Source organism: Calonectris borealis, chromosome 28 (genome assembly GCF_964195595.1).
Source record: "Calonectris borealis chromosome 28, bCalBor7.hap1.2, whole genome shotgun sequence".
NCBI classification, from domain to species: Eukaryota; Metazoa; Chordata; class Aves; order Procellariiformes; family Procellariidae; genus Calonectris; species Calonectris borealis.
In genome coordinates this window covers 950,909-978,827 of record NC_134339.1, presented here as the reverse complement: position 1 = coordinate 978,827, position 27,919 = coordinate 950,909, and the positions used below count along the sequence as shown (strand labels likewise).

The 27,919-nt window shown below is 58.5% G+C and overlaps 1 protein-coding gene across 26 annotated transcripts in view; it reads right to left on the bottom strand.

The window, feature by feature from the left end:
* Positions 1-27,919, bottom strand: part of TCF3 (transcription factor 3) — a 73,743-nt gene that overhangs the window by 6,613 nt on the left and 39,211 nt on the right. For 6 of the 26 annotated variants that reach the window (XR_012677592.1, XR_012677593.1, XM_075175831.1 and 3 more), the window contains 14 exons: positions 25,860-25,933; positions 24,664-24,760; positions 16,466-16,533; positions 13,064-13,193; positions 11,364-11,413; positions 6,608-6,710; positions 6,183-6,322; positions 5,867-5,993; positions 4,919-4,977; positions 4,078-4,156; positions 2,821-2,894; positions 2,137-2,340; positions 665-788; positions 3-168 (listed from right to left, as the gene is read on the bottom strand). Coding sequence is in view for 23 of the 26 variants with exons in the window: in XM_075175831.1 (XP_075031932.1) it covers positions 3-168; positions 665-788; positions 2,137-2,340; positions 2,821-2,894; positions 4,078-4,156; positions 4,919-4,977; positions 5,867-5,993; positions 6,183-6,322; positions 6,608-6,710; positions 11,364-11,413; positions 13,064-13,193; positions 16,466-16,533; positions 24,664-24,760; positions 25,860-25,933 (1,495 nt within the window). In the remaining 3 variants the exon portion in view is untranslated. The remainder of the gene's footprint in view (positions 1-2; positions 169-664; positions 789-2,136; positions 2,341-2,820; positions 2,895-4,077; positions 4,157-4,918; positions 4,978-5,866; positions 5,994-6,182; positions 6,323-6,607; positions 6,711-11,363; positions 11,414-13,063; positions 13,194-16,465; positions 16,534-24,663; positions 24,761-25,859; positions 25,934-27,919) is intronic. The other 20 variants (XR_012677594.1, XM_075175837.1, XM_075175838.1 and 17 more) reach the window with 9 other exon arrangements.

Below are 27,919 nucleotides of genomic sequence, written 5' to 3'. Positions count from 1 at the left end.
ACCTGTTCAAAGAGCACCTTGTTCTGTTCCGGGAGGGTTTCAGCTCCTTCTTCTCCTCTTCCGAGTTATCTGCCACCGACGTGTTCTCCTCGTCCTCCTTCTCTTCCCTCTTTATTTCACTGGTTCCCGAGGAGACGCTGCTTCGCCCCAGCCCCCCCGACAAGCCTGCTGAGGAAGCAGAGTCACACATGGAGGTTGGAGGGGCCAGACCCGCACGGAGGGCTGGGGGGTCCCCAGGCCCTGCTCCTGCTCGCTGCATCGCCAGCACTCGGCATCCCGGACTCATCCTGCACCGCCGGTCCTGCACCGCCGGTCCGCAGCAAGAGGAGCTGGAGGGGTGCCGGCTCTCCCCTGCCACCACTCCCTGTTCTTCCCCCCCACCTCCCAGGCCCTCCAGAGTCAGAGCCCAGCCTCCCCCAGCAGAGCAGGGCCCGGGGGCATTGTGCACCCACAGCTGGCAGGAGGGACAGGAACACGCAGGTCAAAACTCTGGAAGAGGCTCAAGGTAGAAACTGCCCTGCGGATGCTGCAAGGAAGCACCGGCCTTGCAAGAGCACCCATCTCCCCCCAGGCTGCTGCTGCACAGGGCTGGACCTAACGGGCGACCCGAATCACCCCCGCAGCAGGCGAGCCTGAAGCGTGCGCGGGTGCAGAGCTGCCTTACCGCTGTACGTGTCTTGCTGCCTGTTGAGGTCAGGGAGTGAGCTGGGCTGTGACGGAAGTGTGACATGGTTGTGGAGCATGCTGGGGTTGCTGGACAACCCATCTTCGGGGTGACCTCCTCCCACCTACAGCAGAACAAGCAGAGCAAGCCTTGAGGGGGGGAAGTGTCACGGCCAGCGGACATGGGCACAGTCACCCCGAGCACAGCGGCGGGGTCCGCAGACCAGGCTGAGGTGCAGTCGCGTGCCCTCCTCACACACTCCCCCCACCCAGAGCGCGGGCATGCAGGAGGGAAGAGCCAACCTGCCCCAGCACCAGCTCTCCTCCGGGGACCGTGGCGGGCACACTGCAGAAAGCAGCTCCATGCCCTGCACATCAGCTGGACCAAGCAGAAAGCCCCCATCAGTGCTGTCTCCCCCCGCCGTGGAAAAGCCTCTCTCTGCCTGGATGCAAGGCTGGCACACTGGAGGGGACACCCTGCCCGGGCTGCACGTGTCCTGTCTCCACCAAGCACCAACGTTTCTGCCACCTTCCCAGTGCCACCAAAGCAGGGGACATCCCAGCAGCGTGAACTCCTCTCCGAAGGGCCCGGACGCAAAGGGCGAGGGTCAGGCAGCCTCTCTGAGCCCGCACCGCCCGAGGCTGCGCTACGCTGGCCAGGGACCGGCAGGACTGAGCCAGCCCTGCTGCAAACACTCTCATTTCTGCAACTGGCAGCAGTTTGCAACAGAGGACACACACGTGATTCATCACTTAGTAGTGGAGTCTGGGGAGCTCGGAAGGGAAGCACGTCTGGTTCTCCGGAGACACTGGAGACACGTTACTGTTTGCTGCAGCAGGTCACCAGCTCTGCCAAAAACGTGCTCCTGTGGTCACCAGCCTCTGGACAAGGGGGGACCCTGGTGACCCGGCATGGGACCCCAGCATCCACGTGCTCAGAGCACCCGGGACCAGTCGCGCTCCTTGGAGCCGGAATGAGCCATCACACATCAGCACTCCCCACGTGCATGGAAGGACGCGGCGCCTGCCCGAACGGTTCGGAGCAGAGAAGTCCTAGCGATACCTGGCTCTATACCTGCGGTCCTGCCCTGCACCGGATCCCTCTACTCCTCCTCCCTGCATCCCCCGGGGACGGCTTGAAGCTGTTTTAAGGGATTTCCATCCATGTTGCAGGGAAAGAAGAAGAGCTTTCACCACCTCTGCCTGCCCCAAGAAGGGGCTGAGCGACCTGTGCAGGGCTTGTGCCCAAGAGCCACCACTGCGCTAAGCACGGATTCAACGCCCCCTGCACGAAGAGGCAAGCCACCGCGCTTCTGGGCACGTCACCCGTTCAAAGCTGCCGACAGCTGACCCAAGCTGGACCACACTGAGCTATTCTCACACCAAAGGCAACGTCCCTCTGGATGCCAGGCGACCCCACAACGTGGGTCTCCGGCGCGTCCCTGCCAGCTGCCGCGATGCTTTCACGCTTACCAAACTCGGGTGCCTGTTCCCCAGGGACATGACCGAGGTGGGGAAGGCCTGGCCCAGGCTGCCCACGGTGGCACTGTGGGCCGGCGCCGAGCCCAGGAGCCCGTGCATGTCCCCATGGTTGCTCGGCATGGCGGCTGTCTGGCCCACGGCGTGATTCCTCAGCACGTGGATGGCTTCGTCCAACCTGTCTTCCATTTTGTTTTGCTTGAAGGACAGGACAGAGAAATAGGTCTGTGTTAATGCTGTGGAGCCAGCAGCCCACTGCAGCTCTCCATACTGAAGAACGACTGGCGGCAATCATGCACGCAGCTACCGCAAGGCAGGTACGGGGAGAAGTAACCCCCCAACCCCACCAGTGCCATCCCCTAAAGGCACAAGGGGTCACACAAGCAGAATCGCTCAGGAAAGGGAGGCAGAAACCTGACAGAAATCTGTTCGGCTGGGCCAGACCCACAGGGATGCGACTGGGCCCTAAACAGGGGGAGGGGGCAAGCCTGGAGGCTCTGGGCTCAGGGGAGGAGGTGCCCAACTCTGCTCAGCTGCTTCCAACCAAACGTCCATCTATCGACTCGCCACCTTCCTTCAGGCCCCAGCGTCTGGGGGAGCGGACTTTACCCAGAAGCCCTTTACCGCCAGCACCAGGGATGGAAGAGAAAAGAAGGCAGACCTTTCGGCGACACTTACTAAGGTGTGGAGGCTCCCTTCGTAGCTGGGAGATAAGGCACCCTGTCCGCTCGCTCGTGACCACTGGGATGTGCCTGCGAACAAACGGGGAGAGCTTGGGACCGGGCACGGCTGCCGCTAGATGGGGCTGGAAGCCGGGCCACCACGCTGTGCACGGGCCACCACGCCGTGCACGGCACCGCAGGGGCCACCACGGCACCGCAGGGGCCACCACGGCACGCAGGGGGCTGCACAAGGACGGCCGCACCGCACGTACGAAGGCAGCCACGCTGCACACAGGCACAGGTTTCTCCCCTGCTCCGCGGCACCGCTCTGCGGGGTGCCCGCAGCGGCGTTTCACCTCGGAGCAGGTGCCTGCCTTTTCTCGCAGTGATGCTGTGAGGGGTCACGGTCTGATCCCACGTGCCTGCCGTGGAAACCTCTGTTCAGCCCCTGCTGCGGGCTCGCCTCTGCTCTGCCTCAGCAGGAAACTGAGCTCAGGCCTTCAGACCTCGAGGTTTTAAAATTTATATCGTCTCAGTGAGCGGGCAGCCAGCACACAGGCTGTGCTCGCGCCGACCCCAGGGGAGCTGCGGGCTGGCGCGTGTACGTTGCTCTGCACCCCGGGCACCGAGGAGCCTCGGCACCAGCTCTGCTGGGCAGAAACGAGAGCTCTCCCGCCCGACGGGAGCAGAGACGGGCTTTCGTCGGGCACTGAAAATGGTTTTTAACTAGTTGGCTGCTTCCCAGTTCCCACTGCACTCCTACAGGAGATAAAACCAGGGACAACTCTCCCAGCCTCACCAGGACAGGACGCGCAGGGACAGGTCTGTCTGAACGGCAGGGGTTCCCAGGAGCGGGTCCCAGGGAGCGGCGGCGACACCTGAACTCAAGCACGCAGCAGTGCTACCATGCGGGCCAGGCTCGCGCCTCCGGCAGAGCCGCCTGCTACAACTCCTCTGCAGGGGCAAAGCCGGGCGCAGGCAGAGCCGTTGCCCTCACACGTGCGGCGTTTGCCTACTCCCGGGCACTGCTCAGCTCCAAATGGGGGAGAAGCTACAACCGATTAAATCAGACAGACATGCAACTTCACAGGAGACATTTAAAAAGTATCTTCAAGTTTGCTTGTCCTTCCTCTTCACTCTCCTCCTTTTAAAAATAAATGGGTTTTGGCGAGATTGCCAGAAGTGTCTTTAATGAGGGTTTGGGGCTGATTCGGACCTCCTGTAAGCAAACCTGACATCCCCCTTTAGACAAAGAGCAATGTTTTTCACCTACCTGCAAGCCCCTGAGGGGAGCCGACCGGTGTAGAGGGGTTTGACGAGAAGTTATTGCTAGAGTGATCGGGGGAATAAATCTGGAGCGAGAGAAGCAGGGCACAGTCAGCAGCGCCCACCCCCGCGACAGCTCTCCCCCTCCCCAGCAGCGCCGCCAAGCCCCGGTGCAGCGAGGACCACCCGATGGCACCTCCCTTCCCATACCAACACCAGCCTGATGGGCCAGCCCACTAGTCCCCCCGCAGCTCCCCCATTAACGCCGGGGTCTCTCTCTGTCCCCACTGCCGCCACCCCCGCAGCTACAGCCTCCGTTCTGCAGGTCCCACCTCGGAGGGAAGCGAGAGCCCCAAGAAATTATTGCAGGGTGCGGTGCTGAGCGCCCCTCTGCACCATGCAGAAGAAGCAAAGGTCCCCGCACTGAATGGGACAGAGGCAACCTCAAACTCTGACAGCCCGGTGCCCTCCAGTTTGAACCAGCACACGCAGGGCCAGGACTACTGGGACCTGCAAGTCCTGGTGTAGGGTCATCTTGCCAGACCTGTACCAGGCTGGGTCGCCACAGAGCTGGCTCATAGACATAGGTCTGCGGGGCCACCATAACGTCCAGTGGCTCAGTTTCCCCATCTGCCAAAAGGTGCTTTTGCACAGCGCCAGGACTCAGGATGGCAGCACACAGAGGAGGTAAAACCCTCCCCTCAGAGGCTGCCGTGTTTTTGGGGTGCATTCACCCAAACTTCTCAATGTGTCCATCTTCCCTGCTGCCTAGAGGGTCCCTATTACAGAGAGGAGGTCCAACGCTGCGACAGGACAGGGACAGATCAAGGATCTGCAGAAACGCTTACTGAAGCTAGTGCCTTCCCGAGCGCGTCTCCTGAGCTCCCAGCTGTGGTTCCTCTGTTACCTGCCGAGAGAGGACACAGACGTCACTGCCAGGGCACCAGAAACCCAGCAGGACAAGGCACCCGTACGAGACCTTCTCTGGGGTCACCTGCTCCGAGATTGAAATTTCTCGCTCTTACAGCTTTGCTTGAAAATCAAGTGGATGCCCAGCTCGGAGCAGCCCGGCTGAGGGCACACACGCCCCGGCAGCTTTTGTGGGCCTGCAGGAAAGGTTTTATAAGACGCTGGGTCAAAGGTGTCATGCCATCAACAGCGATCAAATGTCCCTGCTGCAGCACGGCCCATTTTCACAGGGCACCTTAAGCCCCTACAATCCCAAACTTGCTTCCCCTCCTCTAACAAGGGTTTTTCTACGAATCAAGGTCAGGATCCTCATTTCCTGGGGAACACGAGTTCATTTCAGTAACAGGTTTTGTAACAGGTTCAGCAGGGTTAGAGATTAAAGCACTCGGGGGTTTAACGTGGTATCCAAATGCAGCACAAACATTCCTATTCTGGATTTAGATGAACGGCTTCACACATACCCCCGCCTTCCCTCAACGCAGGTGCAAATCCTTCCCGCAACTCATTTAAGCCACGGCACCTCCAAGAGATAATGTCACAGATCCTGGTTCCTCCCAGAGCCACCAAGTGAGGTGTAAACCCCCAAGCCAGCCGCCCATCCCCCTGCTACAGCCTGCCCGGGTACCCAGCGGCAATAACCTCGCTGCGCCTCTCCCTCACGCAGTAACTCCATGCACGGGTGACACGTGTGGGATAAAACGTGTCCAGGTACATCGGACACCGATACCACAGCCTCAGGCATCAGAGGTTTGCACAAGACTTTGATTTTCCAGTTAAGCCTCTGCACGGTAGTGGAGCGAGGGCGTCACGCTGGGGACCGTACGTACCCATCATGCTGTCCGTCCCGCTGATCGGGGGCGTGTGACTGGAGACACCGTACGGCGTGGAGGCAGAGGAAAAGCCAGACACAGAGGGGAGTCCGCCGTTAACCTCTCCTGAATGAAGCTGGTAGTTCTAGCAGAGAGGGGGAGAGGGGTGAGAGTTGCCCTGGAAAGGCTGCCGGGCTTCGGCATCCGGGCCAGGACCCAGGCCCTCGCTGTCGGCAGCTGCCCCACGCCGACAGCTACGGGACGAGGTGACGCGCCGCCACCGGCCGAGCGGAGCCCCCCAGCCCGCCCGCGGGGCAGCGCGGGGACGCGTTACCATGCGTTCGTGCTGATGTAAACTGTTGAAGCCGCTGGACTGCGGGAGCGGGGAGGAGGAGCTGCCCAGCATGGCACCGTAACTCGACTGGCTCATGGCACCCGGTGAACTCCACAGGTCTGGCGAGTTATGGAGCCCGTCTGGAAGGAAAACCAGAGCTGAGCAGGGCAGAGACGCTGGCATGCATCCCACAGCCCACTCGGGGGCAAGTTAGCCCGGGCTGAGGGGCTGTGTCTGTCCCCACTGCGTCCTGCCTGCGCCGAGCATCACCCGCTGAGCAAATTGGAGCTGCTTCGTGCCTCATGCACTCCTGCCCCGAGCTCCCTCCATCTCACGTGCTGGGCAATTCCTCCCATCGTCCGCAATGGGCCAGGCAGCCCCTGCGTTGGCCGGCTTGCAGGACGCCAGGGTTGTTAATAACTCACCTGCCATGTAAAAGGCTCCGGGATACACAGTGCTGGGAGGTTTCGACGGAGTATATCCAGCTGGATCCCTGCTGTAGTCATCACCTGAGTTGGATGGATACACCTGTGGGGCAGGAAAGGGGTTGAAGAGAAGTGCTTGGCCACCCATGGCCCCAGACCCTCCCCATGGGTCACCCCACCCCGCGCAGCTTCGCTTTTGTTCGTCGCAGCAGGTGACAGTCGGTCGCGCAGCAAAGCTGGGGGGGAACCGAAGCCGCTCAGCCGAAGTCACGGCGGCGGTACCGAACAGCGTGGCTCTGCCAGGGCGCGGCGCAGGGGACGGGGCTGTCGCGTAGACATGTCCCGTCTGCCTTCCTGTAACAGCGCGGATCCCCGCAGCCCCCTCCTGCAGAAGACGCCGGCACCAGCAGAAGTTTCAACTCTCTGCTCTAGTTCCTTTTTCTGTGGTTATAACTTTTTATGGGTAACCACAAAAGCCATCATTTCTGCGTGCTAAGCCCGCGCCCAAGGGCGCGGGCTGGGCGCTGGCAACAGGGACCAGCGAGGCTTCGGGACCTGCTCACCCCTGCGCCCACCCTGCCGCACGCCGGGCTGCATCCGCTCCTTCACGGAAATCAGCCCGTCCTGCTCGAGGGGAAACTGAGGCACGGGGAAGCTGAGGGCTGAGCAGTCCCTCAAAAGGGATGTCACACGGGAGGGCACGGCTCTTGGACGGCTCTTGGCCAGATTTCTGCAGCACCGTTCAGCTACGTTATTTAACAGCATATTAAGCAAAAGAAAAGGCTTTTTTTTCCTCTCTTCTAAATTAACCAAACCCATCCTAGAAAGCCCTTACCGAAAATCATCTTGTGCCAGTGCAAAAACATACTTTTTTTTTTTTTAAACCAGAAATTCAATGCGCAAAGAAACTGAAATGCCACTCAAAATTACGTGAGAACTTTTGTCACAGCTTATTTTCATCCCCATTGATTCATTCTGAAACCGCCAATAATTTTTTTTTTAAATACACATGAAAGCAGAGGCGGGTGCAGGGGCTGGCCGGGCACGCTCAGCCAGCTCTGCCTGGAAGACACAGCTCTCTTTGGAAAGGAAACCTGCCCTGAGTTTCTCTTCCCCCACACCCAGCCAGCTCCCTCTGACCTCTTGTCCTCACCCAGCAAGAAGGGGCAAAATCGTTCTCCATTTCTGTAACTGCCCAGAACACCAAGAATTTCTTCTTTTTCTGTGGGGGTTAATTGAAAATAGCGGTCTTTTTGTTAAAAACAAAAAGCTCTGCAAAGCACCAGCGACTGCACTTAAATACATTGCTTCGTTTTCCCCCAGCAGCCCAGGCTCCTGCTTCTCGGAGCAGCTTCCCTCGAAGCTGGGGGAGTTCAGAGTCCGGGGGCAGCCCCGGCCCCTCACCGCCGACCGGCTCTTGGGCAGCGGGCGGCCGGACCCTGCGGGGCAACGGGGAGCCGAAAGCAGCGCGTGGGCATCGGTGCTACAGATTGAGACGGGGGAACTTGTAAAATAAAGAAAAAAAAGACATAAAAATAAAATAAAGAGAGGGGGAAGGGAAAAACCTGACAGACGCCGGCAGCTGCCTTTCGGCCCTCGCTCAAAAAAGAAAATTCACGGCGCTTCGCCTTTGTGTGCCATCGCCGGACAGCGTCGGGGCGACGCGGGCGTGCGGAGCCGCGCGTGGGCAGCGCGTGCGGCTGGGGAGAGCGGGGGAATGGAGGAGGCTGCAAAGAACAAGAATCCAGTAAATTGACTTTTCCTATAATTTGATTAAATAGCGGGAGCTGGGACAGGGAATCGAATGAAGCACGTCTAATAGCCCCGCGCCATCTGCCAGGGGCTGGCACCTGGCCAGCGCGCGAGGCAGCTGTGCGGCAGCAGAGCGGGGGGGCCGCGGCGAGCTGCAACATCCATTTAATAAATCCAGAGCGAAAATAAGAAGAATAAAATAGCAGGGATGAGCGGACCAGGATTGCAAAGAAGGGGGAGTTCGCCCTGCTGCGTATCCGCCCTGCTCCGCCATCCCCGACCCCCCCACCTCCGGTCGGATCCCAGGTTTCATCCCAGGAGTGGCCCCGGCCCCTCCAAATCTTTCATCTCCCTGCTCGGCGCAGGGGAGGCTGTGAAAAGCCCACTCCGCTCTTCCCGGCACCGGCCCAGCGAGGAGCATCCCAGCCCCGCTGCGTGCAGGGGAGCCGGCCGAGCCGGCGGCTGCCGGCCAAGCGCCGCAGGAAACAGTAAATCAGCGCCAGGTCCCTGCTCCCCACCCCGCGGCCCCAGCCCTCGCGTCGGCAGCTCCGGCGGCGGCCTCGGGGACCTCCAGGTGAGGTCATTTCCTCCGGTTAAAATTGCCAGCGCGGCGAGAGAGCCGCTTGAAAAGCCCCAGCGCTGGGATTCGCAGGGCTTTGTGGTGTTGGGTTTTTTTTCCCCTCCCTGTTTTTCTTGCTTAAATGCATGAACCGGGGTGGGACTTCAGGCAGACTAAAGCTAAACAGAGCGGTGACCAGACTGCGAATTTGCAGGCTGAAACGGCTCCCAGCCACCGCACTCGCTGCGGCAACAAAATCCTGCAGGAACAGACTTGCACAAAATCCCTCCCCGGCTTCCTCCGGCAAAGCCGGCCGACATGCAGCAGGGGCTCAGGGGCCTCATCCAGCCCCGGGTCCTGTGCCTGCACACGCCAGCCCGCAAGCACTAACCCTGCTTTCCAGCTCCACGTCGCAGGGGGGCTCAAAGGGGCTCCGTGCCCCGGGGGCAGCCCCAGCCTGCGCCACTGCCCCAGACCAGCACCTATTTCACAAGAACTAACCCCAAAGGGCCGTGGGTTACAAGCACAGGTACCTCCGCGCCCGTCCGCAGCCAGAGCCGCTCGGTCCCTGCCCGGCATCGCCTTTCACATCCCTCTTTAACCATCTCGCGCTGCCGGTGCCTCTTGGTGCCTTTGGCAGAATCACTCCCCTTTCAGCCACCCGCAACTATTCCAGCCGCTGACCTCTCTGAGTTTTCCAAGCAGCTAGGGAATTACAGATTAAAGCACCTTATTTTATTAAGATGCTGATTAACCTATTTGTTTTGCACAGGGTCCAGCGATAACGCGGGGTGGGCTCCTGCACAGGCGAGTCAGACAAGAAGGACCCTTTGATCCGCTGCCTTTGAGGCCGGCGACTCCTTTTGCTCCACGCTTCTCTTGCCGCCTCGGTGCCGATTTCTCTCCCCAGGTGTGGAAGCTCAAAAACCAACCAAGAAGCCGGAGGTCACGGCAAAGAGAGGGCAGAGGAAAGAGGCATAAAAAAAGTCCATAACCGGCCCATACGAAACCTGGAGCTTTGCGGTCGAGGGGCAGCCGAGGCGACAGCCAGCGCCTTCGGGGCCGGGGAAGCCCCTGCGCAGGTGTTGGCTCAGGCGCTGGGAAGGGGCTGAGTTTTGGCAAACGCCGAGTGGCTCTGCCTGCGGGAACCGGGGCCCTTCAGGGCACCGCCAGCACGACGGGCAGCAAGCCCCGTCACCTTTGAAATCTGAGGCCAATAAAGGGCCATTTGTCGGGAGCGATGTTTTCCCCACATGTCAAGAGGGGTTTAAAAGCTCCGAATTTCACACAGAAACTCGAGGCAGCGATACGGATTCTGCTTTGAGCAGGTTTTCCCTGTTAAAACACAGACTCTTGCAGCAACTCAGCACTGCTGGCTAGAGCTGGTTCTGCACGATGCGGGTCCGTAGGGACCCTCCAACACCCGCCGGTCTGCGAGCCCAGTCTGGCAAGCCCTCGGTGCCCCGCTCTCCCTCCATCCTCGCAACATCGGCATCTCAGGGTCCATTTCCAAAGGCAGAGCCCGTGGGGGAGGTTACAGACCAAGCTTTGCGCTAGCAGCGAAGGAACGCCACAGCAGGAGATTCCCCCCACGGGTGGACGCACACAGATGTTCCCCGGGGAATGGGGGAGCGGGCACCCGCTTCACGTCGCATCTGCATCAGCTTTGGCAGCGAGCGGCACGAGGCGCTCAGGCAAGGGCACGTCTCCAGCGCAGCCCCCGCCTGGGCTCCGGCTCGCCTGCGGGACAGAGCCCGCCCGTCCCCCTGCAAGCACGCAAACGCTCCAGCGAGGAATGCAGCCTCGGCCGCCGCACAGCCAGACAGCTCCCATATTCCTGCAGGAGCCCTCCAGCCCGCTCCAATTAGCTTTCCTGGAGATCCCATTACTTCTAGCCACAAAGACATTGTTCAGTTTATTCCCTGTAACAGCCGCGGGAGCATGGCTAACATATTCCTACAGGCTGCTCGGCTTTCTTATAAAACAGCCCAGGCAGCGCACACACCTGGAGCAGCCCCAGCTGCCTGCCCGCGTTACAACTGGTTTGGTTTCCTTCTGGAGTGAAATCCGATCGCACCCAATATTACATTTCACTCGGGCACTCGCGACATAACGTCAAACAGAGAAGAGCCAGCGGGGCAGGAGGTGATGGGTCCGGGCTCTGGCCGGGAGGTGCCGCGCCGGCTGCTCTGCACGGGGAGCGCTGCAGCTCCTTCTCTCCAAGTAGCACCCCGGTTCTGCAGCCTCACAGCGCTTCCCCCCCTCCTCCTGCGTAGGAAGCTGTAGCTGGGAAAACCCTTCCTCCTCCTGCTAAAATCCAGGCCCTCAATTTTGGGGTGGCTGGACCCGTAGGGCCAGCAGCTCTCGCGGCGGAGGGAGCAGGGATGCTCAGGGGCTGGAGGGAGGGGAGGGGGTACCTGCGGGGGAAACGCTCCTGCCACTTACCGAGGAGGGGAGTCCAGGAGGCACCTTCCGAACCTTTTTGGGCTGTCCGTCTGGTTTAAAGAAAAGAAGAGAGGATCTGACTTTTGAAGGGGGTTAGCGGGAGGGAAAACAACAAGCTATAGCTAAAAGTCTCCAGGATGGAAGACGCCCCGTAGCCAACAAGTGTCAACAGTGAAAATGTCTGAGGATGAACCTCTCCTCATCTCGTCTGCACCCTTTGAGGGTGGGTTTCACCCACAAACAGAGTTCACAGGGCAGTCTCTCTCCTGAAACACCGCGATAAGAGGTGCTCACCATGCAGAGAGGGGCTGCGCTCGCTCTTTGGAAGAGACTGAGCCCATAAATAACCGCTCGCTGCTTTTGTTTTTTTGAAACAATTTGACTTGCAGTGGTTTTGCAGAGAGAGGATGCAGGAAGAGAACAAATGCAGGGATGGGGCTGTATTTCCATTTGCTCCTCATGCAGTGATACACTTGGGAAAGCTTCACTGCTGCAGGAAGGCAGGGCCGGCGCTCGCCCCGGGCCGGTGCCTCCCCAGCCCGTCTCTCCGGGTCCAGCTCCGAGGGGGGAGGACACAGCGTCCTGGGGGAAAGGAGACGACTCAGGAGGTGGTGGGGGAAACCTCCCGAGAAGTGGCTCAAGGGGAAGCACTGGTTAAAAATTTGGGGGTTTTTTTTTAGTTCATAATTAAGGAAAGCCCCAGCTGCGGGGATGCAGGATGCTAACGCAGCAAGTCTGCCAAGCCAGGGACTCTGCCGGGTTGTAGCTCAGGAGGAGAAGTTCATCACACAGAATGACCTGATGCAAAAAAATCATTTTCCAGGCTGACAACATAAACCAGCAATGTTTTAAAGCAGCAATATCAAAGAGATGCTTTTTTCTGAAAAGCACTGGAAAAAATACATGTAACACTGGGTGACTTCTGGTTTCATTTGTTGGGGAAAGCCCAAAATAGCAGCAAGAAAGTGACTTTGGAGGGTGTGGGGGGGAACTATGACAAGAAACACAAGTTCTGGAGAACTGGGGCTTGTCTTCACTTGAAAGTTAAGTTCACACCTGACCTTAGCCTTGGTTAAAAGCAAAATGGCTTATTCCCATGTAGATCCAGGCGTGGGCAACTCCTGCTCTGGAACATGGAAGCAGGCAGGTGGGCAGGGAGAGGTCCCGGAGCAAACACCGCCTGCGTCCCAGGGCACAGCTCCTGGGACCCCACGCCGCTTCTTAATGACCTGTTCCTGGCAGTCCGTTTGCTTGCAGCAGGACAGGGCCATCGGCCATAAAAACAGCCTCGAAGGCGGCCCAAAGTTTCCCAGGAATGACTACTGATGTGCAGTGTGGCTGGAGGCATTTTTAAAAGAACCGCAAGCCATTTGCTGCTTTTACCTAATCCGACATTTTCCAGAAAGAAGGAAATTCTACATGACTCTGAGCCCAAATCCCCTTTTAAAAAAATTACATATATATATATTTTATATATATATATTTTTTATATATATATATTTTTATATTTTCCACCCCACCCCTAAAAAAAGCAAATGCCAAACTCACGCCTATGTGCACACATGGCAACATCAGCGCTTTCATTCCCGAAGGCAGACCCGATGTGGGCGCCCGCCCAGCCGACAGCCCCTGCGGTCGCTCGACCAAGCTGCAGGACACACCGCAGCGGTGGCACCCGGGGGTGACGCGAAGCGACTTACCTATGTTGCTCTCAGCACCTCTCCTGCGAGGATTGTTGGGGTAAGAAAAATACTGAGACCCCCCTTTCACCCCGGTGGGGGAAAGCGTGCTCGGACTCGCAATTCCCATTTCGCTGGGCAGGAAACCAGTCTGCAAACAAGGAGACAGAAAAGCCCTTCCATGTAATTACGCTGGAAAATCACCGCGCTCGCTGGGAGAGAACAGAGCCGCCTTCAGCTGCCTTTGCACAAATTCAGCTGAGGAAAAAAATCAAAACAAAAAAAAAACCCCAAAAAGGATAAGCCAAAGGGCCAGAAGGAAAAACAAATACATAAATATGGGGGTAGCTATGGGGGAATACATGTGCAAGAAGCAAAGGGTCTTTCAAGCTGTGTTTCCTTGCCGGCTCCCAGCAAGGAAGCTCTCTACAAACCAAGGACGCAAACCAGCAGGTGCCGTCGCGGGGAGCATCGCAGTCCCGTGCTCACCTCGCTGCCCCCGAGGGCAGGGTGAGACCCCGCCGACGGCTCCATCGGCCCAGCCTCTGAAGGCCAAGCGGAGGCGACCGTCGGGCCGAGGGGCTCGCTCGGCAGCGCTCCCCGCCTGCCTCCCCAGCCTGCCGCAAACCAAGGGTCGGAAGCATCTGGGGGCAGCGAGCTCTGCCTGCAGGGGGGCAAACAGACTTACTTGGGACAAAACTCTTCCCTCACCGCCCCCGAGGTTTTAGGGCAAGGGATTACAGTTTCTGACGCGATCAGTGCTTCGGTGCCTGCGGGGGACCTGAAGGGCACAGCGTGTCCGCCCACCCCCAAAAGGCACACCCGGCCGAACGGCCCCGCGCTGCCCCTCACCCCCGCGACGCCGGGGGGGCCCGGCCAGGGCAGAGGACAGACACAGCGCTCACCCACCGGCAATCCCGGGACCCCCCAGGCTGTCACATCTCTCGACCCTGCATAAACCGACCACGAGAGTCAGGAGAGGCTACGCAGCCGGCGGCCCGTCTGACCGTGCCTCTCCCAGTCTCCCCCAGCCAAAACGCCCAGCCCAGGGTGCCGCACTGACTGTTTCTCTCCCATCCCCAGCGCCACGCAGCCGGACCCATCGTGGACGATGCAACGGAGCTGCAACGCCTCTGCTGGGGGTGGTTTTCTCTTGCATTTTATCAGGGAAAAGTCAAATCCCTCTTTCTAAAGAGAGGAAACTCCTCCCTCGTGTTTATCCCAGCTGACCTTGGGCACTCTGGGAAGCAGCGCGGAGCCGGCAGGAGCCGGAGCCCAGGGTGCTCCTGGCTCCCGGGACGGAGCCTTTGCTCCAGGAGCACGCCCGCTGGCAGTGCCCCTTTCACCTCGGGAGAAAGTTAAATGTATTTACGTGGAATTTAAGAGGGCTGGCAAAGGGCTTTTAAGTAACAAAAGCTTAGCTTTGACCCATCTTCCGAGGGCAACATGTTAAAATAAAGGAGGATTTCAGGCTTTTGAGAAACTGGAAAGAAAAACCCACTGCTTTTAAAACTCCGTCTCCTCCAGAAAGGGGTCGGGGAGGGAAAGAGGAGCTCATGTGTTCACAGCTGGTGAAATTCCTGCAATCTGTTCCACCGGTCATATTACCTTTGCACTGAAACCGCTACGCGCCACGGAGCAGCGCGGCCAAGAAAAGCAAGCGGCCCAGCACCCTGGAGGAGATCCCGGAGCGCTGAGTCGCTGCTGCCCGGCTCCTCCAGCGGGTACCTCCAGAGGGGCACTGAGATTTTAAGGCAATTTTCTTCCCCTTCCCTCTCCCTGGGGATGCCTCCAGGGGCGGTTAAGGGCTAAATCAGAGGGGAGCCGCAGCTCTGCCCCGGAGGAGGGTGTTTTGGAGAGGAACAACGTGCTCCCCATCCAGGGCATCTGCCACCGGACAATTTTCCAGTGCTTTTCAAACAGAAAAAAACCAGGTCAACCTCCCCCCCCCCCAAACCCGGAGCCAGAAGCAACAACTGTTCTGGGGGCCACAGCGAGCGTGCAGACGGCCCCGCTCGCCTCCCGCCGCCCCGCACAAGGGGGGTTTTGTCTCCCCTCCACATCAAACGGGCTCCGTCTCCCGCTCTGCCACCCGATCCGGACCCGTGCGCCCGCGCCAGGGCCTCTCCCAGCCCGCGGCACCATTTGCCCACCCCGTTTCTGTTACCTTATATCTCCCCCTCCTCCATGAAACCCCAGCAAAACCATAACATTAAAAAGCAAGGCTTGGCATCTGTCCCATTTTTATTTTAGCAGCTTCAGTGGTAAATTAAATCCACTCTGGCACAGACAGCCAGCACAGCTGTTTCAGCAAAGGAAACATCCTCAGTTCAGAGAAGAGGAAATTATGACAAATTTGTGTAAAATTAAAACATGTAATATGTGTGTGTGTACATGTACAAAATAAAAAGCTGTCCGGCCAAAAGCTGCTCCCTTGAATAAAATGGTGGGACTGTTTCCCCGGGGCCGTGCTTGGGCACTGACGGGGCAGTTGCAGCAACACATCAAAGCGGAGGTGCTCGCTCCTTCCCGAAAAACTATTTCTGGATGCCGGTGCCAGCAGGCTAGATTATCTCAGGGCTGGTCGACTGCGTTCCGGGCTCTGATTTACGCCTGTGGTATTATTTATTATTCCCCACGGGAAGCAAGTTTTTCCCCACGGAAGAGCCCTGGTCCTCCCGCTGGGGTTCACACAGGGTGACCCAACAGGGCAGGGCTGTTGCTGCAAGAGGCAGCTCTCCCATGCCGTGTCCCTCCCGACTGTGGAGACGAGCATCTGCTGCAGGTCCTGCATCGACAGAACCACCATAAAACCAAAACACCACCCGATGTCCGCTGAAATGATGCTACAACAGCACAGAAACCATCTCACGGTCTCTCCCTCCCCTTAACTGGTGAGTGGGGGGACATGGGGGTGCTGGCCGGGGACGGAGAGCAGGCAGCACCAGGCACAGTGCTCGGAGACAAAGTGGGAGCCCCAAAGCAGGCAGCTGGAGGGGGAAGGTGCCTCCCGGAGCGCTCCTCTGCCCGCGGCACCCTCTCACAAGGAAAGGTTGCTTGGATCCGACGCACTGAAACCCCCTCCGAGGGCAGTGTTGGCTAGGTCATAGCTGATTAAACACAGATCAGCTAGAAACAGGATTAACAATAGTAAAATAAGTGAGTCTGAAGAGGTTTTGAGAAGAACTGAGAAGCTGCTACAACCCCATTTTCTAAACTCCGACAACTTTTCTGAGCCAGCCACACACACCCATCTAAGCCCCCGACACTCAGCAGACGTTCCTGAGCAGAGCAGAGGCTTTCCAGGAGCTCATGCAGAGAGGCGAGATGCAAACCGCCAGGTTCCTTTCCATTCCCAGGCTCTCACTCCCAGCAGCTTAGCCAGTAAATGAAGCAAAAAATCCCAATGCATTTTATCGTTACCTGGTTTAGTCCTGGCATCCCTGTGTCTCTTCCGAACGTGGAGTACGAGGCTCTTTCACTGCTCTTCCCTACAGCGGAGAAAAAAAACCACAAGGTTTTGTGTAAGAGGGAAGGGGAGGTTTTGCGTGCAGCCCCGCGCACCCGCCCTCCCGGGGCATCCCGCCGAGGTGCGAAGCCCGCTCTGCTAACGCGGCTTCCTCCACCCGCCTGCAGAGGTGACTGCCTCCCGTAATAGCTTGTTGCTAAAACAGGAGCTCTTTTAAGTTCCCGGACAGCAGGGCTTGGCTGGTCCATAAACAGCAAAGCCCCAAAACTGCAGTGATGCAGGGAAGTGCTTGTGGCCATGGAAACTGGCAGTGTCAGACCAGAGCAAAAAAACCCCTCCAGACATATTAAAAAAAGCCAGCCGAATTTAGCAGAGGCAGTGACAGAGCAAACCGAAAGCCAGGCATGAGTGGCCAGACTCTGTGGGCGCTTTCCATACAATAGGAAACACAATTCCAGCACACGCTGAGCAGCAGCGCACGGAGCTGAGCTCCCCCTCCTTATGGCACAGGGATTACCTTCTTCCCCTTTCCTGGTGGAGATTCAACTTTCCAAAAACCCATCCAGATCTAAAGAGCAGGCATTCAATAGAAAAGCGTCTCCTTCCTTGCCAAGCCCCCTCCGTTAGGTGCCACCGGCCAGGCTCCTCCCGGACTCTGGGGCTCCTCGCAGCCGGAGCATCCCTGCCGACCGGGATGCTGCGCGGGAGCAGCCCCGGGCGAGCCGAGCCCACGTGCCCCAGCGCTGCCGAGTGAACTTTAGCACCCAGCGACGGCTTTTATCAAACATGCTCAACCTCACCCTGCCCACACACTGCTGAAAATAGTGTTTTCAAGGGGGGGGAGAAACCCAACACACATGGTGAAATGTTTCCATTCTGAAGTGCCCTTGCAGGCTCTTCCCTCGCGGTCGCTGCCCCCGAGCACGCCGTGCTCCCCGGCAAGCAGCACCCATGGGTGTCAGGGCAGTGTTGCAGCCCCGGGGAAGGACCCCAGGCCAGGGAGAAAGGGGACAGCTCTACGCTGTGGCTGGGGCAGCCAGCAGCACACCAGTCTGCTTTGGGGTCTCCCCCCCACCCAAAGCAAAATTAGACATTTTTCTAGCAGGGAACAGGCACTTTTTAACAAAAAAAAAAAAAAAAAAAAAGAACTGGACTGAAAATGTATGAGGAATTTTTCCCTGCTGTTAATTACAGCCTATTAACGGTGCCACCAGGGAAAAGGGGGAGGGAAGAGGGAAACAGGAGATGATGATCAAAAAGGCTTTGAACCCAGGGCAGGATGGCCCCGCTCCGGCAGCTGCCCCACGCAGCACAGGGAACTCTGCCCGCGATGCAGCCGGGAGGTGCTGGGCTCTGCCAGCCCCCCCAGCAAAAGCCCTTCCCCGAAAAGCGGCGATCGCATCCTGCCTCCGGTCTGGCTTAGTAAGCAAAATTGGGAGGGGGAGGATTTTGCCAATCTCCTTAACCTAAAGCCATCACCGAAGCCTGCTAAGATGCAGGTTAATGCACTGGGGCGACGTTTGGGCTGGCAGGCAGCTCCACACACGGTCAAGAGGTTTCGGGAGCAGATGAAGAGGAGGGGGAGCACATTTCCCCAAACCAGCCCCCCTGAAGCACAGGGCGGAGAGATGGGAAGGAAGAGGAGGCTACTCAGCTTTGCAACCTTAGCACGGGGGCCTTCAACTCAAGCCGAAATTTCAGAGTGGGTTCCCCCACTACAACCCCCAAACCCGAGACCCCCCTTCCCGACGGTGCGGGGGTCACAGCGCGGCACGTCAGCACCCCGCCACCCCTCGCCCCCAGTGACAGCCGGACGCGCCGGGCGCTGCAGCCGTTGCGTTTCAGAGGCTTAAACGTTAAGTAAACAAAGGTCAAAATGTCAGAGGACAGATCTCCTAAATGACCTAATTTTTAAAAGAGCTTAGCAGCTCGATTTGCCGCAGCGCCGGCAACGTTACACAAATAACTCAACAGGTTGTGGCATCGGGTGGATCACGATTACTCCTAAACCAGAGGAAAAGCAGGGTAATGCCACGCTCGTTTATCTGGTCAGCGACAGCCAGCCCTCCCGTCTGATAACACACCGCCGCTTCCACGCGTGGCTTGGGCGGTGAAGCGCCGAGCCAAGCGCCTCTGCCGCACCAGATAACCTCGGGGCTGAACCGCAGGGCTCTCGGCGCGGGCGCAGGAAGACGAAGGACTGCAACCCAGCGCCAGCGCTGCACCGTATTGCTCCGAAACCCGCTGCCCTCACCCGACGGTCTCTCACGCCTCGCTCGGTTCCCGTGGGACAGCAAGCGCGCCTGGTACCAGCGATCTGCTGCGCGCTTGGATCAGCGGGCGTCTCGCGGACAGGGGAAATTGGGAAAGGGAGGGCAGCCCCCCCGGCCAGCCCCAGCCCCGGCCCCTGCGCCCTCCTTCGTCACCACATAACAAGGGGAAAAAGCAGCAAAAACCTCAGCGGTAGAAATTTTACACATAATTGTCTAGGAAAACAAGACAGAAGGAAGAACAGCAAGCTTTTCTGGATCGGAATGTATCTAGCCTGTTGAAATAAAAAAAGTCCACAAGTTGGGCAAGAAAAAGCTGAACTTGCCAGCAGAAGGTGCTGTTTCTGCTGCTGGGGAGATGCCAGCCGGCACACGCGGCAAAGCTGGCCGCGCCGGGACTCGCCCGAGTCGCCCCTTCGCAGCCACAGCCCAGGGCCACCGACCAGACAAGGTGGTGAAACCCCAGGACTGTGGCAAGGACCGGGATGGAGGCAGGTCTGGCAGAAAACGCCAGGAATCTCCCCAAATGACCGAATTACTGAAATCCTGCAGATGGGTGTTAAGTGATCTTGGGGGGGGGGGCAGAAATAAAAATCAGAAGATACTGGGAATAAATCCCTTGAATGGGAAAGGGATTTCCCTTGGAAATCCTATCTGTCGGATTTACCTCAGCATGCGAAGGTGAAGCACGGCGGAGGGCACCTTGAGCGAGGTGCACCCAGAAGCTGGCTGGCGGCATTTAGTACTCCCAGCTCTCCGTGGCATTGCTTCGCGGCGAGTCCCGGCATCCCCCTCCTGCCTCTTCCCCCCCCGCCAGCTCTTTCCCCTGCCCCTCGCCTGCCCACGCTGCCTTCAACCCTGCTTAACGAGCGATTTCCCAACCTCTCTCCTCTCCCCGGCGTGTTCTCTCTTGCAGGATCCGGCTGTGCCGGGCTCCGATGAAGCCTCCTCGGGGCCTGCCTTCACCCAGGGCTCTTGCAGGGAAACCCCCGCGCGCTCTTTGCTCTCTCTCCTCCCAACGGCAGATTTGCCCCCGGGCTCGGAGGCAAGGTGGCAGAATAAAAACTCCTCTTTCCTGAGGTTGCCGCCAGCTGTGGCAGCGGCAGGGCTTGGCCTCGGCGCCCGGGACCACGGCAGCATCTCACCTCCACCAGAGCAAACCATGCTTTTGAGTAAACTTGTGGTTTTGCGATTTCTCTCCCCAAGACAAGCCCCACTCACAGATGTGTACAAATACGCCAAGAAAAGGCGATTCAACGCTGCCTACGGGTCTTGCCAGCGCCTGCCGGGAGGAAGGCAGGTGCTTTGCCGAGGCGCGGCGGTTCACACCGGTGCCCCCGCATCACCCCGTCCCCGTGCTCCGAAACGCAGCCCCCAGCACCCACCGCCCCGGCCAGGGCACAGCCACCCACCGCGCGCCTCCCCCCAGCCCCGCGCCGGTAATTCCCTTAGAGTTACAGCCTGGGGAAAAAGGGGAGGAAAAACACAGCCGGGGATTAAAAGGGGGGGAAAAAAAATGTTCAAAAACCAGGAGCAGCAACAAACCCCGTCCGTGGGCAGATTAAAACCATTGTCCAGGAAGAACCCAATCCACAACAGCTCACAATACACACAAGATTAGAAACACTCCTCTGAAAAGAAGCTAATTACTAGAAATAATTACCAGAAAGAAATCTGTTATGGCTTATCAGTTTCCCCGCTGTTTAAGCAATCCCCCCCCGCCTGCCCCCACTGAAGATGAATGGTAAAAGAGTGGCAGATTTTGAAGACCGGTGATTTAAAACCAACAGAAAAGCCCTCCTCGCCCTCTGGGATGAGCCGGTTCATCACCGCGCTGTGTCCTGGCACCCCCCTGGGCAGCCAGGGACGGTCCCCGTCACCTCTCCCCGCTCAAGGCTGGGATGCTCAGACCTTCCCAGGACGTCACCCGTCCTCCGGGCAGCAGCACCACGGGCTCAACGCTTGACAACTTGGAGAAGGCAGTGATGGAGCTCGCAGGCATTGCTACTGCACCCTGCTCGTCGGGTTCACCGACCCCCGCCTGGCAGCTTCGGGTGATTTTTGTTGAGAGGACTGACGGTATTTCCATTCAGGGACTTAAACTTACTTTTGTTTTTGGTTTTTTTTTTTTTTTTAAATTTATGTTATCCCATCCAGTGCAACACAGGCCAGAGCTCCCCGCCCAGTCAGTCTTGCAGGCAGCTCTGGTTTTCCCCATCACCTTGTGAAGCTGAAGCTGTGGCAGAGGGGGAACCCGGGCTTTGGAAAGCATCCGACTGAAGCCTGCCCTCGCACCGTCCCCTTCAAAAAGCGGATGAGCGGCGTCACCCGCAGCTCTTGGGGAGCCCTGAGGGCAGGGGAAGGCCAGCTCTGAGCAGCACCCGCAGGTCCTGCTGTCGGTGCAGCCCCTCTCCTGCTCCGCGCCCAAGCTGCCTCCCAAAGCCAAGCTCCCATCGTGCCAGATGCTGTGCGTTCATCTAAAGAACATCCATAAGCCCCAAATACCACATCTGTGTGTCCCAGCCGAATAGAAATCAGTACTTTTCCTTTCAAAAGCATGCTACCTGAATTCAAACCAGTTTTGGACTAGGTGTGCACCCTGCGATCTGCAGGGCCATCGTCCCGGGAGCGGGTTGGACTGGGGCTGCCCGCGGACGAGCAGGCAGGCAACCATCCCTCCAGCCACCAGCACCAGTGTCTCCAGTGCCAGGACTGCTGCCTGCTTGCAGGAAACAACAGGCACGCTGCCCTTCTGGGATTAAACCTGTCCGGCACTTTGCACCAGAGCTTTGCGCTCCCCCAGCGTGGGCTGTTGAAGCATCTTCCCCCCCCAGGAGCTGAGCACCGCACTCGGGTGGGGGACCCCGGGCGGGGGACGAGGGCACGGGCTGGGGTGACGGCACAAGGGACCTGCCTGGACAGGCAGGCAGGAACAAGAGGCAGGGATTCAGCCTCGCGGGGGTTTCGGGGGTGTGCTGGCAGTGCCCTGCTCCCCCTGAACTCAGACCCGCTTTCCTCCCCTCCCGGGCCAAGCAAATCTCGCCAGCTCTGCTCTTCTCGTGGAGTTTGCTGCCCTGGCACTGCTCCCCATTCTCCCCCTCTCTATCTGCGCTGCTTCCGTGCGCGGTCACCGCTGCTCACGAGCCAGACACCACCAAAGGCTGGTGAGAGCGGAGCCTCCTTTCCATTTGCTGGATGCATGTGGAAAATAGGGCCAAAAAATCACAGTTTAGCTTCATTTCTCCTACAAGGGCTGCCTGGCCAGCAGCGTCCCTTTGCTGCGGGAAGGGTGCTCGCTGTCCCCAGGGCACATTGTTAGAGGATGGCTGGCTGAGGCTGCCTCTGGGACACTGCACTGACTCGAGAAACACAAAAGCTGGAGGACACGGGTTCCCGGAGGAGGCCAGCACCACCCCAACGGAGCGGCAGCCAGCGGAGACGGGGGATGCCAACGTGCACGTTTTCTTTGTGGGGCCCCTTCAGCTCAGCCTCCCTCCCTAGCTGGCCAAGCCCATCATTTCCAACAGCGATCGTGTTCTTCCTGAAATGTTTCTTCCAGTGGTTTCTGATCATCCTTGAAGAAATAGAGGTCGAGTGGGAAAGAGATACAAAACCTGATTTTAGAGAAGGGCTTAGACAATAATCTCACGCACCTTTTGTCCACGCATGTCCGGACACGTCCATCCGAATCTGCTCCTTCCATCTCCTCATGTTTTAAGATTTACCAGTTCCATTCAATCGCCCCATTAGCAGGAGCTTGCCCGGCCCGCTGCCCCAGGGGGACCTTGCTGGAAACCAGGGACTGGCAGCTGAAGTGACACATCTCCAAAACTCACCTTTCCCTCCCGCTTCGCCACTGCTTTTACGCAAATGCAAAAGCATTTTTTTTTTTTTCTGCTCTCCTTTCTCTCCCCTTCCACTTATCATTTTGCCACTTGAAAAGTTTTCAGAAGCAGCTTGGTAAAGAGGAAGAGAAAATCCCACCCGTGGTCTTCCTCCGGTCCATCCTTCTCAGCACATGAGCACAGAGGCAAAGCAAAACTTATTTATGTATTTTGGAACCTGCTCCAGGACTTGATGTTTTCTACTTTAACCACATTCGATTTTAGGAACAAAAGCGACTTTGAAATATGAGGAGCCCCCTGCCCCTCCTGGCTGCTCTCTCCCGGCCTCCCCAGCTCCTGTTTCGGCGGTGGAGCTCCTGGTGCTGCAGCCAACCGTCCAGGCCAGCGGCCGAGACCTTGCAGCGGCGCAGGGAGACGCAGCCCCGGCGGGCACTGGAGCCTCGGGCACGGTGGGCGGCTGCCGTCCTGCCGGCCACGAGGCCGCAGCTCGCCCTCCGCTGCGGAGACAGCCGGTGGAAATCACCCGCCGGGGCAGCGGAGGCTCCGGCTCCACGTGCTGGGGACCGGTTGGGCTCGCAGCCTTGCCGGGGAGTGCCGCAGCGCTTGCCAAAGACTGGGAGCCCTGTCTTTGAGAGGAAGCCAAACGCGTCTTCCCTGCACACATCAAAGGGGAAACCTCCGTGTTCTCGGCTGGAAACTCTCAAGGCTGCCTTGGCCCCAGGCGTGGGACGGGTGCCCCCCACGCACACCCCCAAGAAACCCTGCTGAACTGCATCAAGGCTCCCCCGTCGTATTAAGAAACATCTCTTCTGCTTTGCTTACATCCTCCTGGGGCAGAAAATGAGAAGGAATAACCGCCCTTGCAGAGGGACAGGGGGCAGCTGCCCAGGAACGCTCTTCCACGCCTGCACAGGACCCCCGAGGGGCAATTAAACATCGTCCCTCCCAACGGCAAGAGGAGCAGGAGGCGGGGGCAGAGCTGAGAGCGAGCCCCTCGCCCCAGACGCGAGCCAGAAGGAGCAAACGCGTGGCTGCTCGCTTCCCAGCACGACCCCGCTCCTCTCTTCCCCTTTCCGACCAGTTCCGCAGGAGGAACCTCCTATCGTGGTGGGGATTTTCTGTTTCAAACACAACTCCCTCTTCTAACCCCACCCTTCAAACCACGAGCAAACACGGCTAGCTGCGGGGCCCTGCCCCAACACCGCCCCTTCCACACTCGCCCGAGGGTTTTAACCACCACTGCGTGGGCAAAGGTGGGGAGGACTAAGCACAATTCCTGACCTCACGTCATTAGAGCTCTCTAAGCCCTTCAGGATGGATATTTTCTGCTCTTAATCTCTCCTCCCACCCCCGAGCTGGGAGAGGTAACTGGGTAAATTGTCGCACGCATCCGGCCACGCACGATCGCCGTCTCCGGCACAGCATGTGGGGCCAGAGCCGCACGGCACTCGCCCGTCCCCGCGAGCTCCTCACGCTGCCCAGTTGCAGCAGGGGACGGAGGAGCCAGACGGGGCTGCCGGAGCCTTGCAGGACACAAGAAGGGGCCCTCCAAACCCCACCGCAGCGAGGGGGAGCACCTCCAGCTCTCTGCGGAGACTGCACCGCCCTGGGGCTGCAGGGCTGGACAGCAAAGCAGCCACGAGCCTGTTGCAAGACCTTAACGATGAGCTGCGCCTTTTCTCCCCCTCTCTCCCGGTGCTTTTCCGCCCCCGATTACCAGCTCCCAAGAGCAAACTCAGCCCATCCCGTGCCAGCACGGCGGGCATCAATCTCTGCTATTGCCTCTGGGTGCTACTGTAAAGCAGGGAAAAATAATCACGCCCATGAAATACGGTGGCTGTCATGCACGTCAGGCGCTGACGAGGCCCTCTGGACAGCAGCTCCTTTAACAACAGCTTTGAGAACACCTTCTGGAGCAGGTCCGACCTGGGGAGCAGCAAGGCCGCCCAGCGCAAGCGCTCCCACCGCCACGCGCCGTTCTGCGTTAGATTTCCCCTGCTTTGACCGCACACCCGCCGGGCCCCCGGAGGCACTTACCCACTAGTCCAGCTCCCAGGAACGGTGATGAAGATATGCTGTTGTGAGACGGCAGGTCCCTGGGCTCGCCGTAGTGGGGGCCTTCGCCATAGCTCTGCTGAAGCAACACGGGAGAGTTACTGCGGGCACGTGGGGATGCCGAGCCAATGCCAAAACACAAGGCTGTCGGAGCTCAGTCCCTCCCATAGCAGGAAGGGTCAAAGTCAAAGGTTCCTCGAAAAAAGGGCACAGAAATGATCTTATCCCCACGGCAAGGGAGAGCAGGGCGGTGCAGCCACGAGGCTGCGGCACTGCGAGGGGATATGGCACCTCAGCAGGGACATTCGGGGGGTGCCCCGTGCTGGCAGCTCTCAGGCAGTTTCTGCCTTCACCCAGCGGCTCGGCACCCGCCAGGTGAGAGCCAGGCAGCCCCCTCCCCGAACCAGGGGGCGAAGGGAGGGCCTACAAAAATGAGAAATGACACCACAGCGCCTGCTCCGCCACTGACCTAAGGGAAGGGAAAGGTGCCATTGCAAAAACGAATCACACAAACCCATTAACACGAGCATCTGTCAAAATAACACCATTTCAATTAAGTTAATGTCTTTTCTCTCTTCCCCTCCTCAGGCCCCAGTTATGCGCTGTCGCAGCCTCGACTCCTTCCCTGCGAACCCCTCCCGCGCTCTCCACCCCCGCTGCGGGCACCTCGGACGGCCGACACGGTAGATTCCCCAAAAAGCAAGCCCCAGTCGGCCCCGTGGGCTCCCCAAGCCGTGCATGGTGGGCGCCCAGCAAGCTTTGCCGAAGGCACAGCCCATCAGGTCAGATCCCTCAACCCGCTCGGCCGTGGCCCCGTTTGGGGACCTCTCCCACCCCGCGGCCAGGACCCCCCCTCTCCCCCGGCCAAGGGAGGGGAGAGGCCCGAGCAGCCGCGGGGAGCCCACACGGGGTGCGGGCCTAGGGGAGGGTTTTGGAGGGGAAGCCTTCTCCAAAGGGAACCTCAAGGCAGCAAAGCCTGGGGAGATGGAGATGGGCATGGGGGGGGCCCCTCTCCCTGCTGTCACCCCCGCAGGGTTAACAGAACCCATGCCCAAAATGGGGCAAGAAAAGCTGTTCCAGGGTTAGACCCAACCTGGGCACAAATGCACGGGCTGAGAAGCCATGGCAAAGCCCCCGTTTATTTTGGTTGGCGCTCGGTGTTTGTGCTTCGTCCTTACCCTTCCCTGGTCAAATGTGGAGCTGTTTTGATCTCCCGTTCCCCAGGAACCTGATCCCGGTCTTTCATCCAAACCTACCGAAAAACAGGAAGAACAAAGGTTACTCTTGCTTTATCAGCAAAGCCTCAAAGGTGTTCTCGCAAAATTAACTCTTCCTTCTACAAACAAAACAATATTTTCATTAATAAACCACTTCCACTTGGCGTGACCGATCCTCCCCTCTCCCTCCTCACCTTCCCACTCCAGCTGGGAGTTTATTCCACAAACTTCAAAGCAAATCCCACCACAGCCTGGAAACGCTTCAAAACACGGGACAGTGGGAAGAGGAGAAACAAGTATTTTAACTTGCTTTATTCCAGAGAGCGCCCATGAACTTCTCCCAAGGCCGATGGTGAAGAGGACTATGAATTAAAAACTCATTGCTCCAGTGGGACCCGATTTTTGTCCATGGTGCTGCGAGGTCACAGGCCAAGCTCTGTTCTTCGTTGCCCAGACCCGAAAGAGCCTCGGATGGGAATTGCTGGGGGTACGACGTTACCTGCGGCTTAGCCGCACTCGGTCGAGGGCGTTTGTTATTTAAGCCCCTCGCGCTCCCGCAGCGGAAGGTGGGCTGTCAGCCCAGGGCCCATCAGAGCAGGGCCATTTTTAGCCCTCCCAAGCGTATCCTCGGCAAAGGGGATCCGACCCAAAATGGCAAGGGACCAAACAGGAGGGTTTTGCAATGTGCCTGCACACAGACTGCGGTAGGAAATCGGCTCCTTTCATCGCCTGCCAGGTCCACCCAGGCTGCGCGGCTCGGGCTGCCAGCACACGAGCCACCCAGGGGAGATGGTGAACGTCCGCCGGGACAGGAGCAGCCCGGGGAGCTGCATCAGCAAAGCTCTCGCAGTTCAAGCTGGCACCGCGACTGCGCGGAGGAACCTTTCCTGGCAGCCGCGCCTCGACTCGGCAGCAGGGTTTCCGACCGCGCTGGTCCATCTCCTCCGCTCCGGTGGGCGACCAGGGCTCAGTGAGCAGCAGTCGGCGTCTCCCCATTCATCGGCTCGTGGGGGTAAAGCCGGGGTTTTGAGAGGGGGCTGGGCAGGGTGGGGGCATTGTTCTGCCCTACGCAGATACTGCGAGCTCTGCTGGGACGGGCAGGGAGAAATCCTGGATCTGCAGGAGGCTGAGCAGCGCGGATGGCACCGGCCAGAGCCACCTCTCTGCCGCGTCCCTCGGAAACCCCAACCCCACTGCGGGGGGAGGTATACGGCCACACTTGCCACGGGGCGGCACGAGAAACCTCTTGCAGCGGCTCCCGGCATCCCCCCGTGCCACCCCCAGCGCCAGGGCCCCGGGGGCTCTCTGGGGACCCCTCCACACCGGCTCCTCCAACGATAGCAAAGCACCAACAGCCGAGGTGCTCGCTGGGCCCTACGGGAGATTTTCTTTTAGGAGCAGAGACCCGCTCGCCGCAGCGGTGGCAGCGGAGGCGCAGGACGGTGGCAGGGACGGGGGTGCGTGCAGGAGCAAGGACACGGGGGGCAGGGTTGCAGGGCGCACTCCAATTCTGTTTTAGCAAAGCTGATTATTATGGCAAACACGCCGTGTATTTGTCTCCTCCGCTCCCCTTACTGTTCATTTAACCAGAAACTTCTTTCAAATTACATCCTTCTATTTCTGTGCCTTTGTGTTAATCATTTCCCCAGAGAATTGGTGTTTAATTGCTGTCTAATTTGCATAATTATGCATATTAATCTATACACCTAATGAATATTCATAATTCTCATTTAGATTTTGTTTTCTAATCAAAAATTTCCAATGTGATTACTGTGCAGAGCAGGGATAAGCCTCTAATAATACCTTGGATACTAGGGAGAATTACTGCCAATTCTCCCACCTCCTACTTCCTAGAATAAACTTTTGCTTTGCTAATGTGTTTTTCTAAAGCAATTCATCTGCATACCCTGCAAACACCAACGGAGATCAGGAGGCAGAAATGCTCCTTCTATTCATTTTGCTTTCATGGGTATTTTTAAAGCTCCCCAACGGTCAGGGTGAAGACACAAGCAGGAACATCA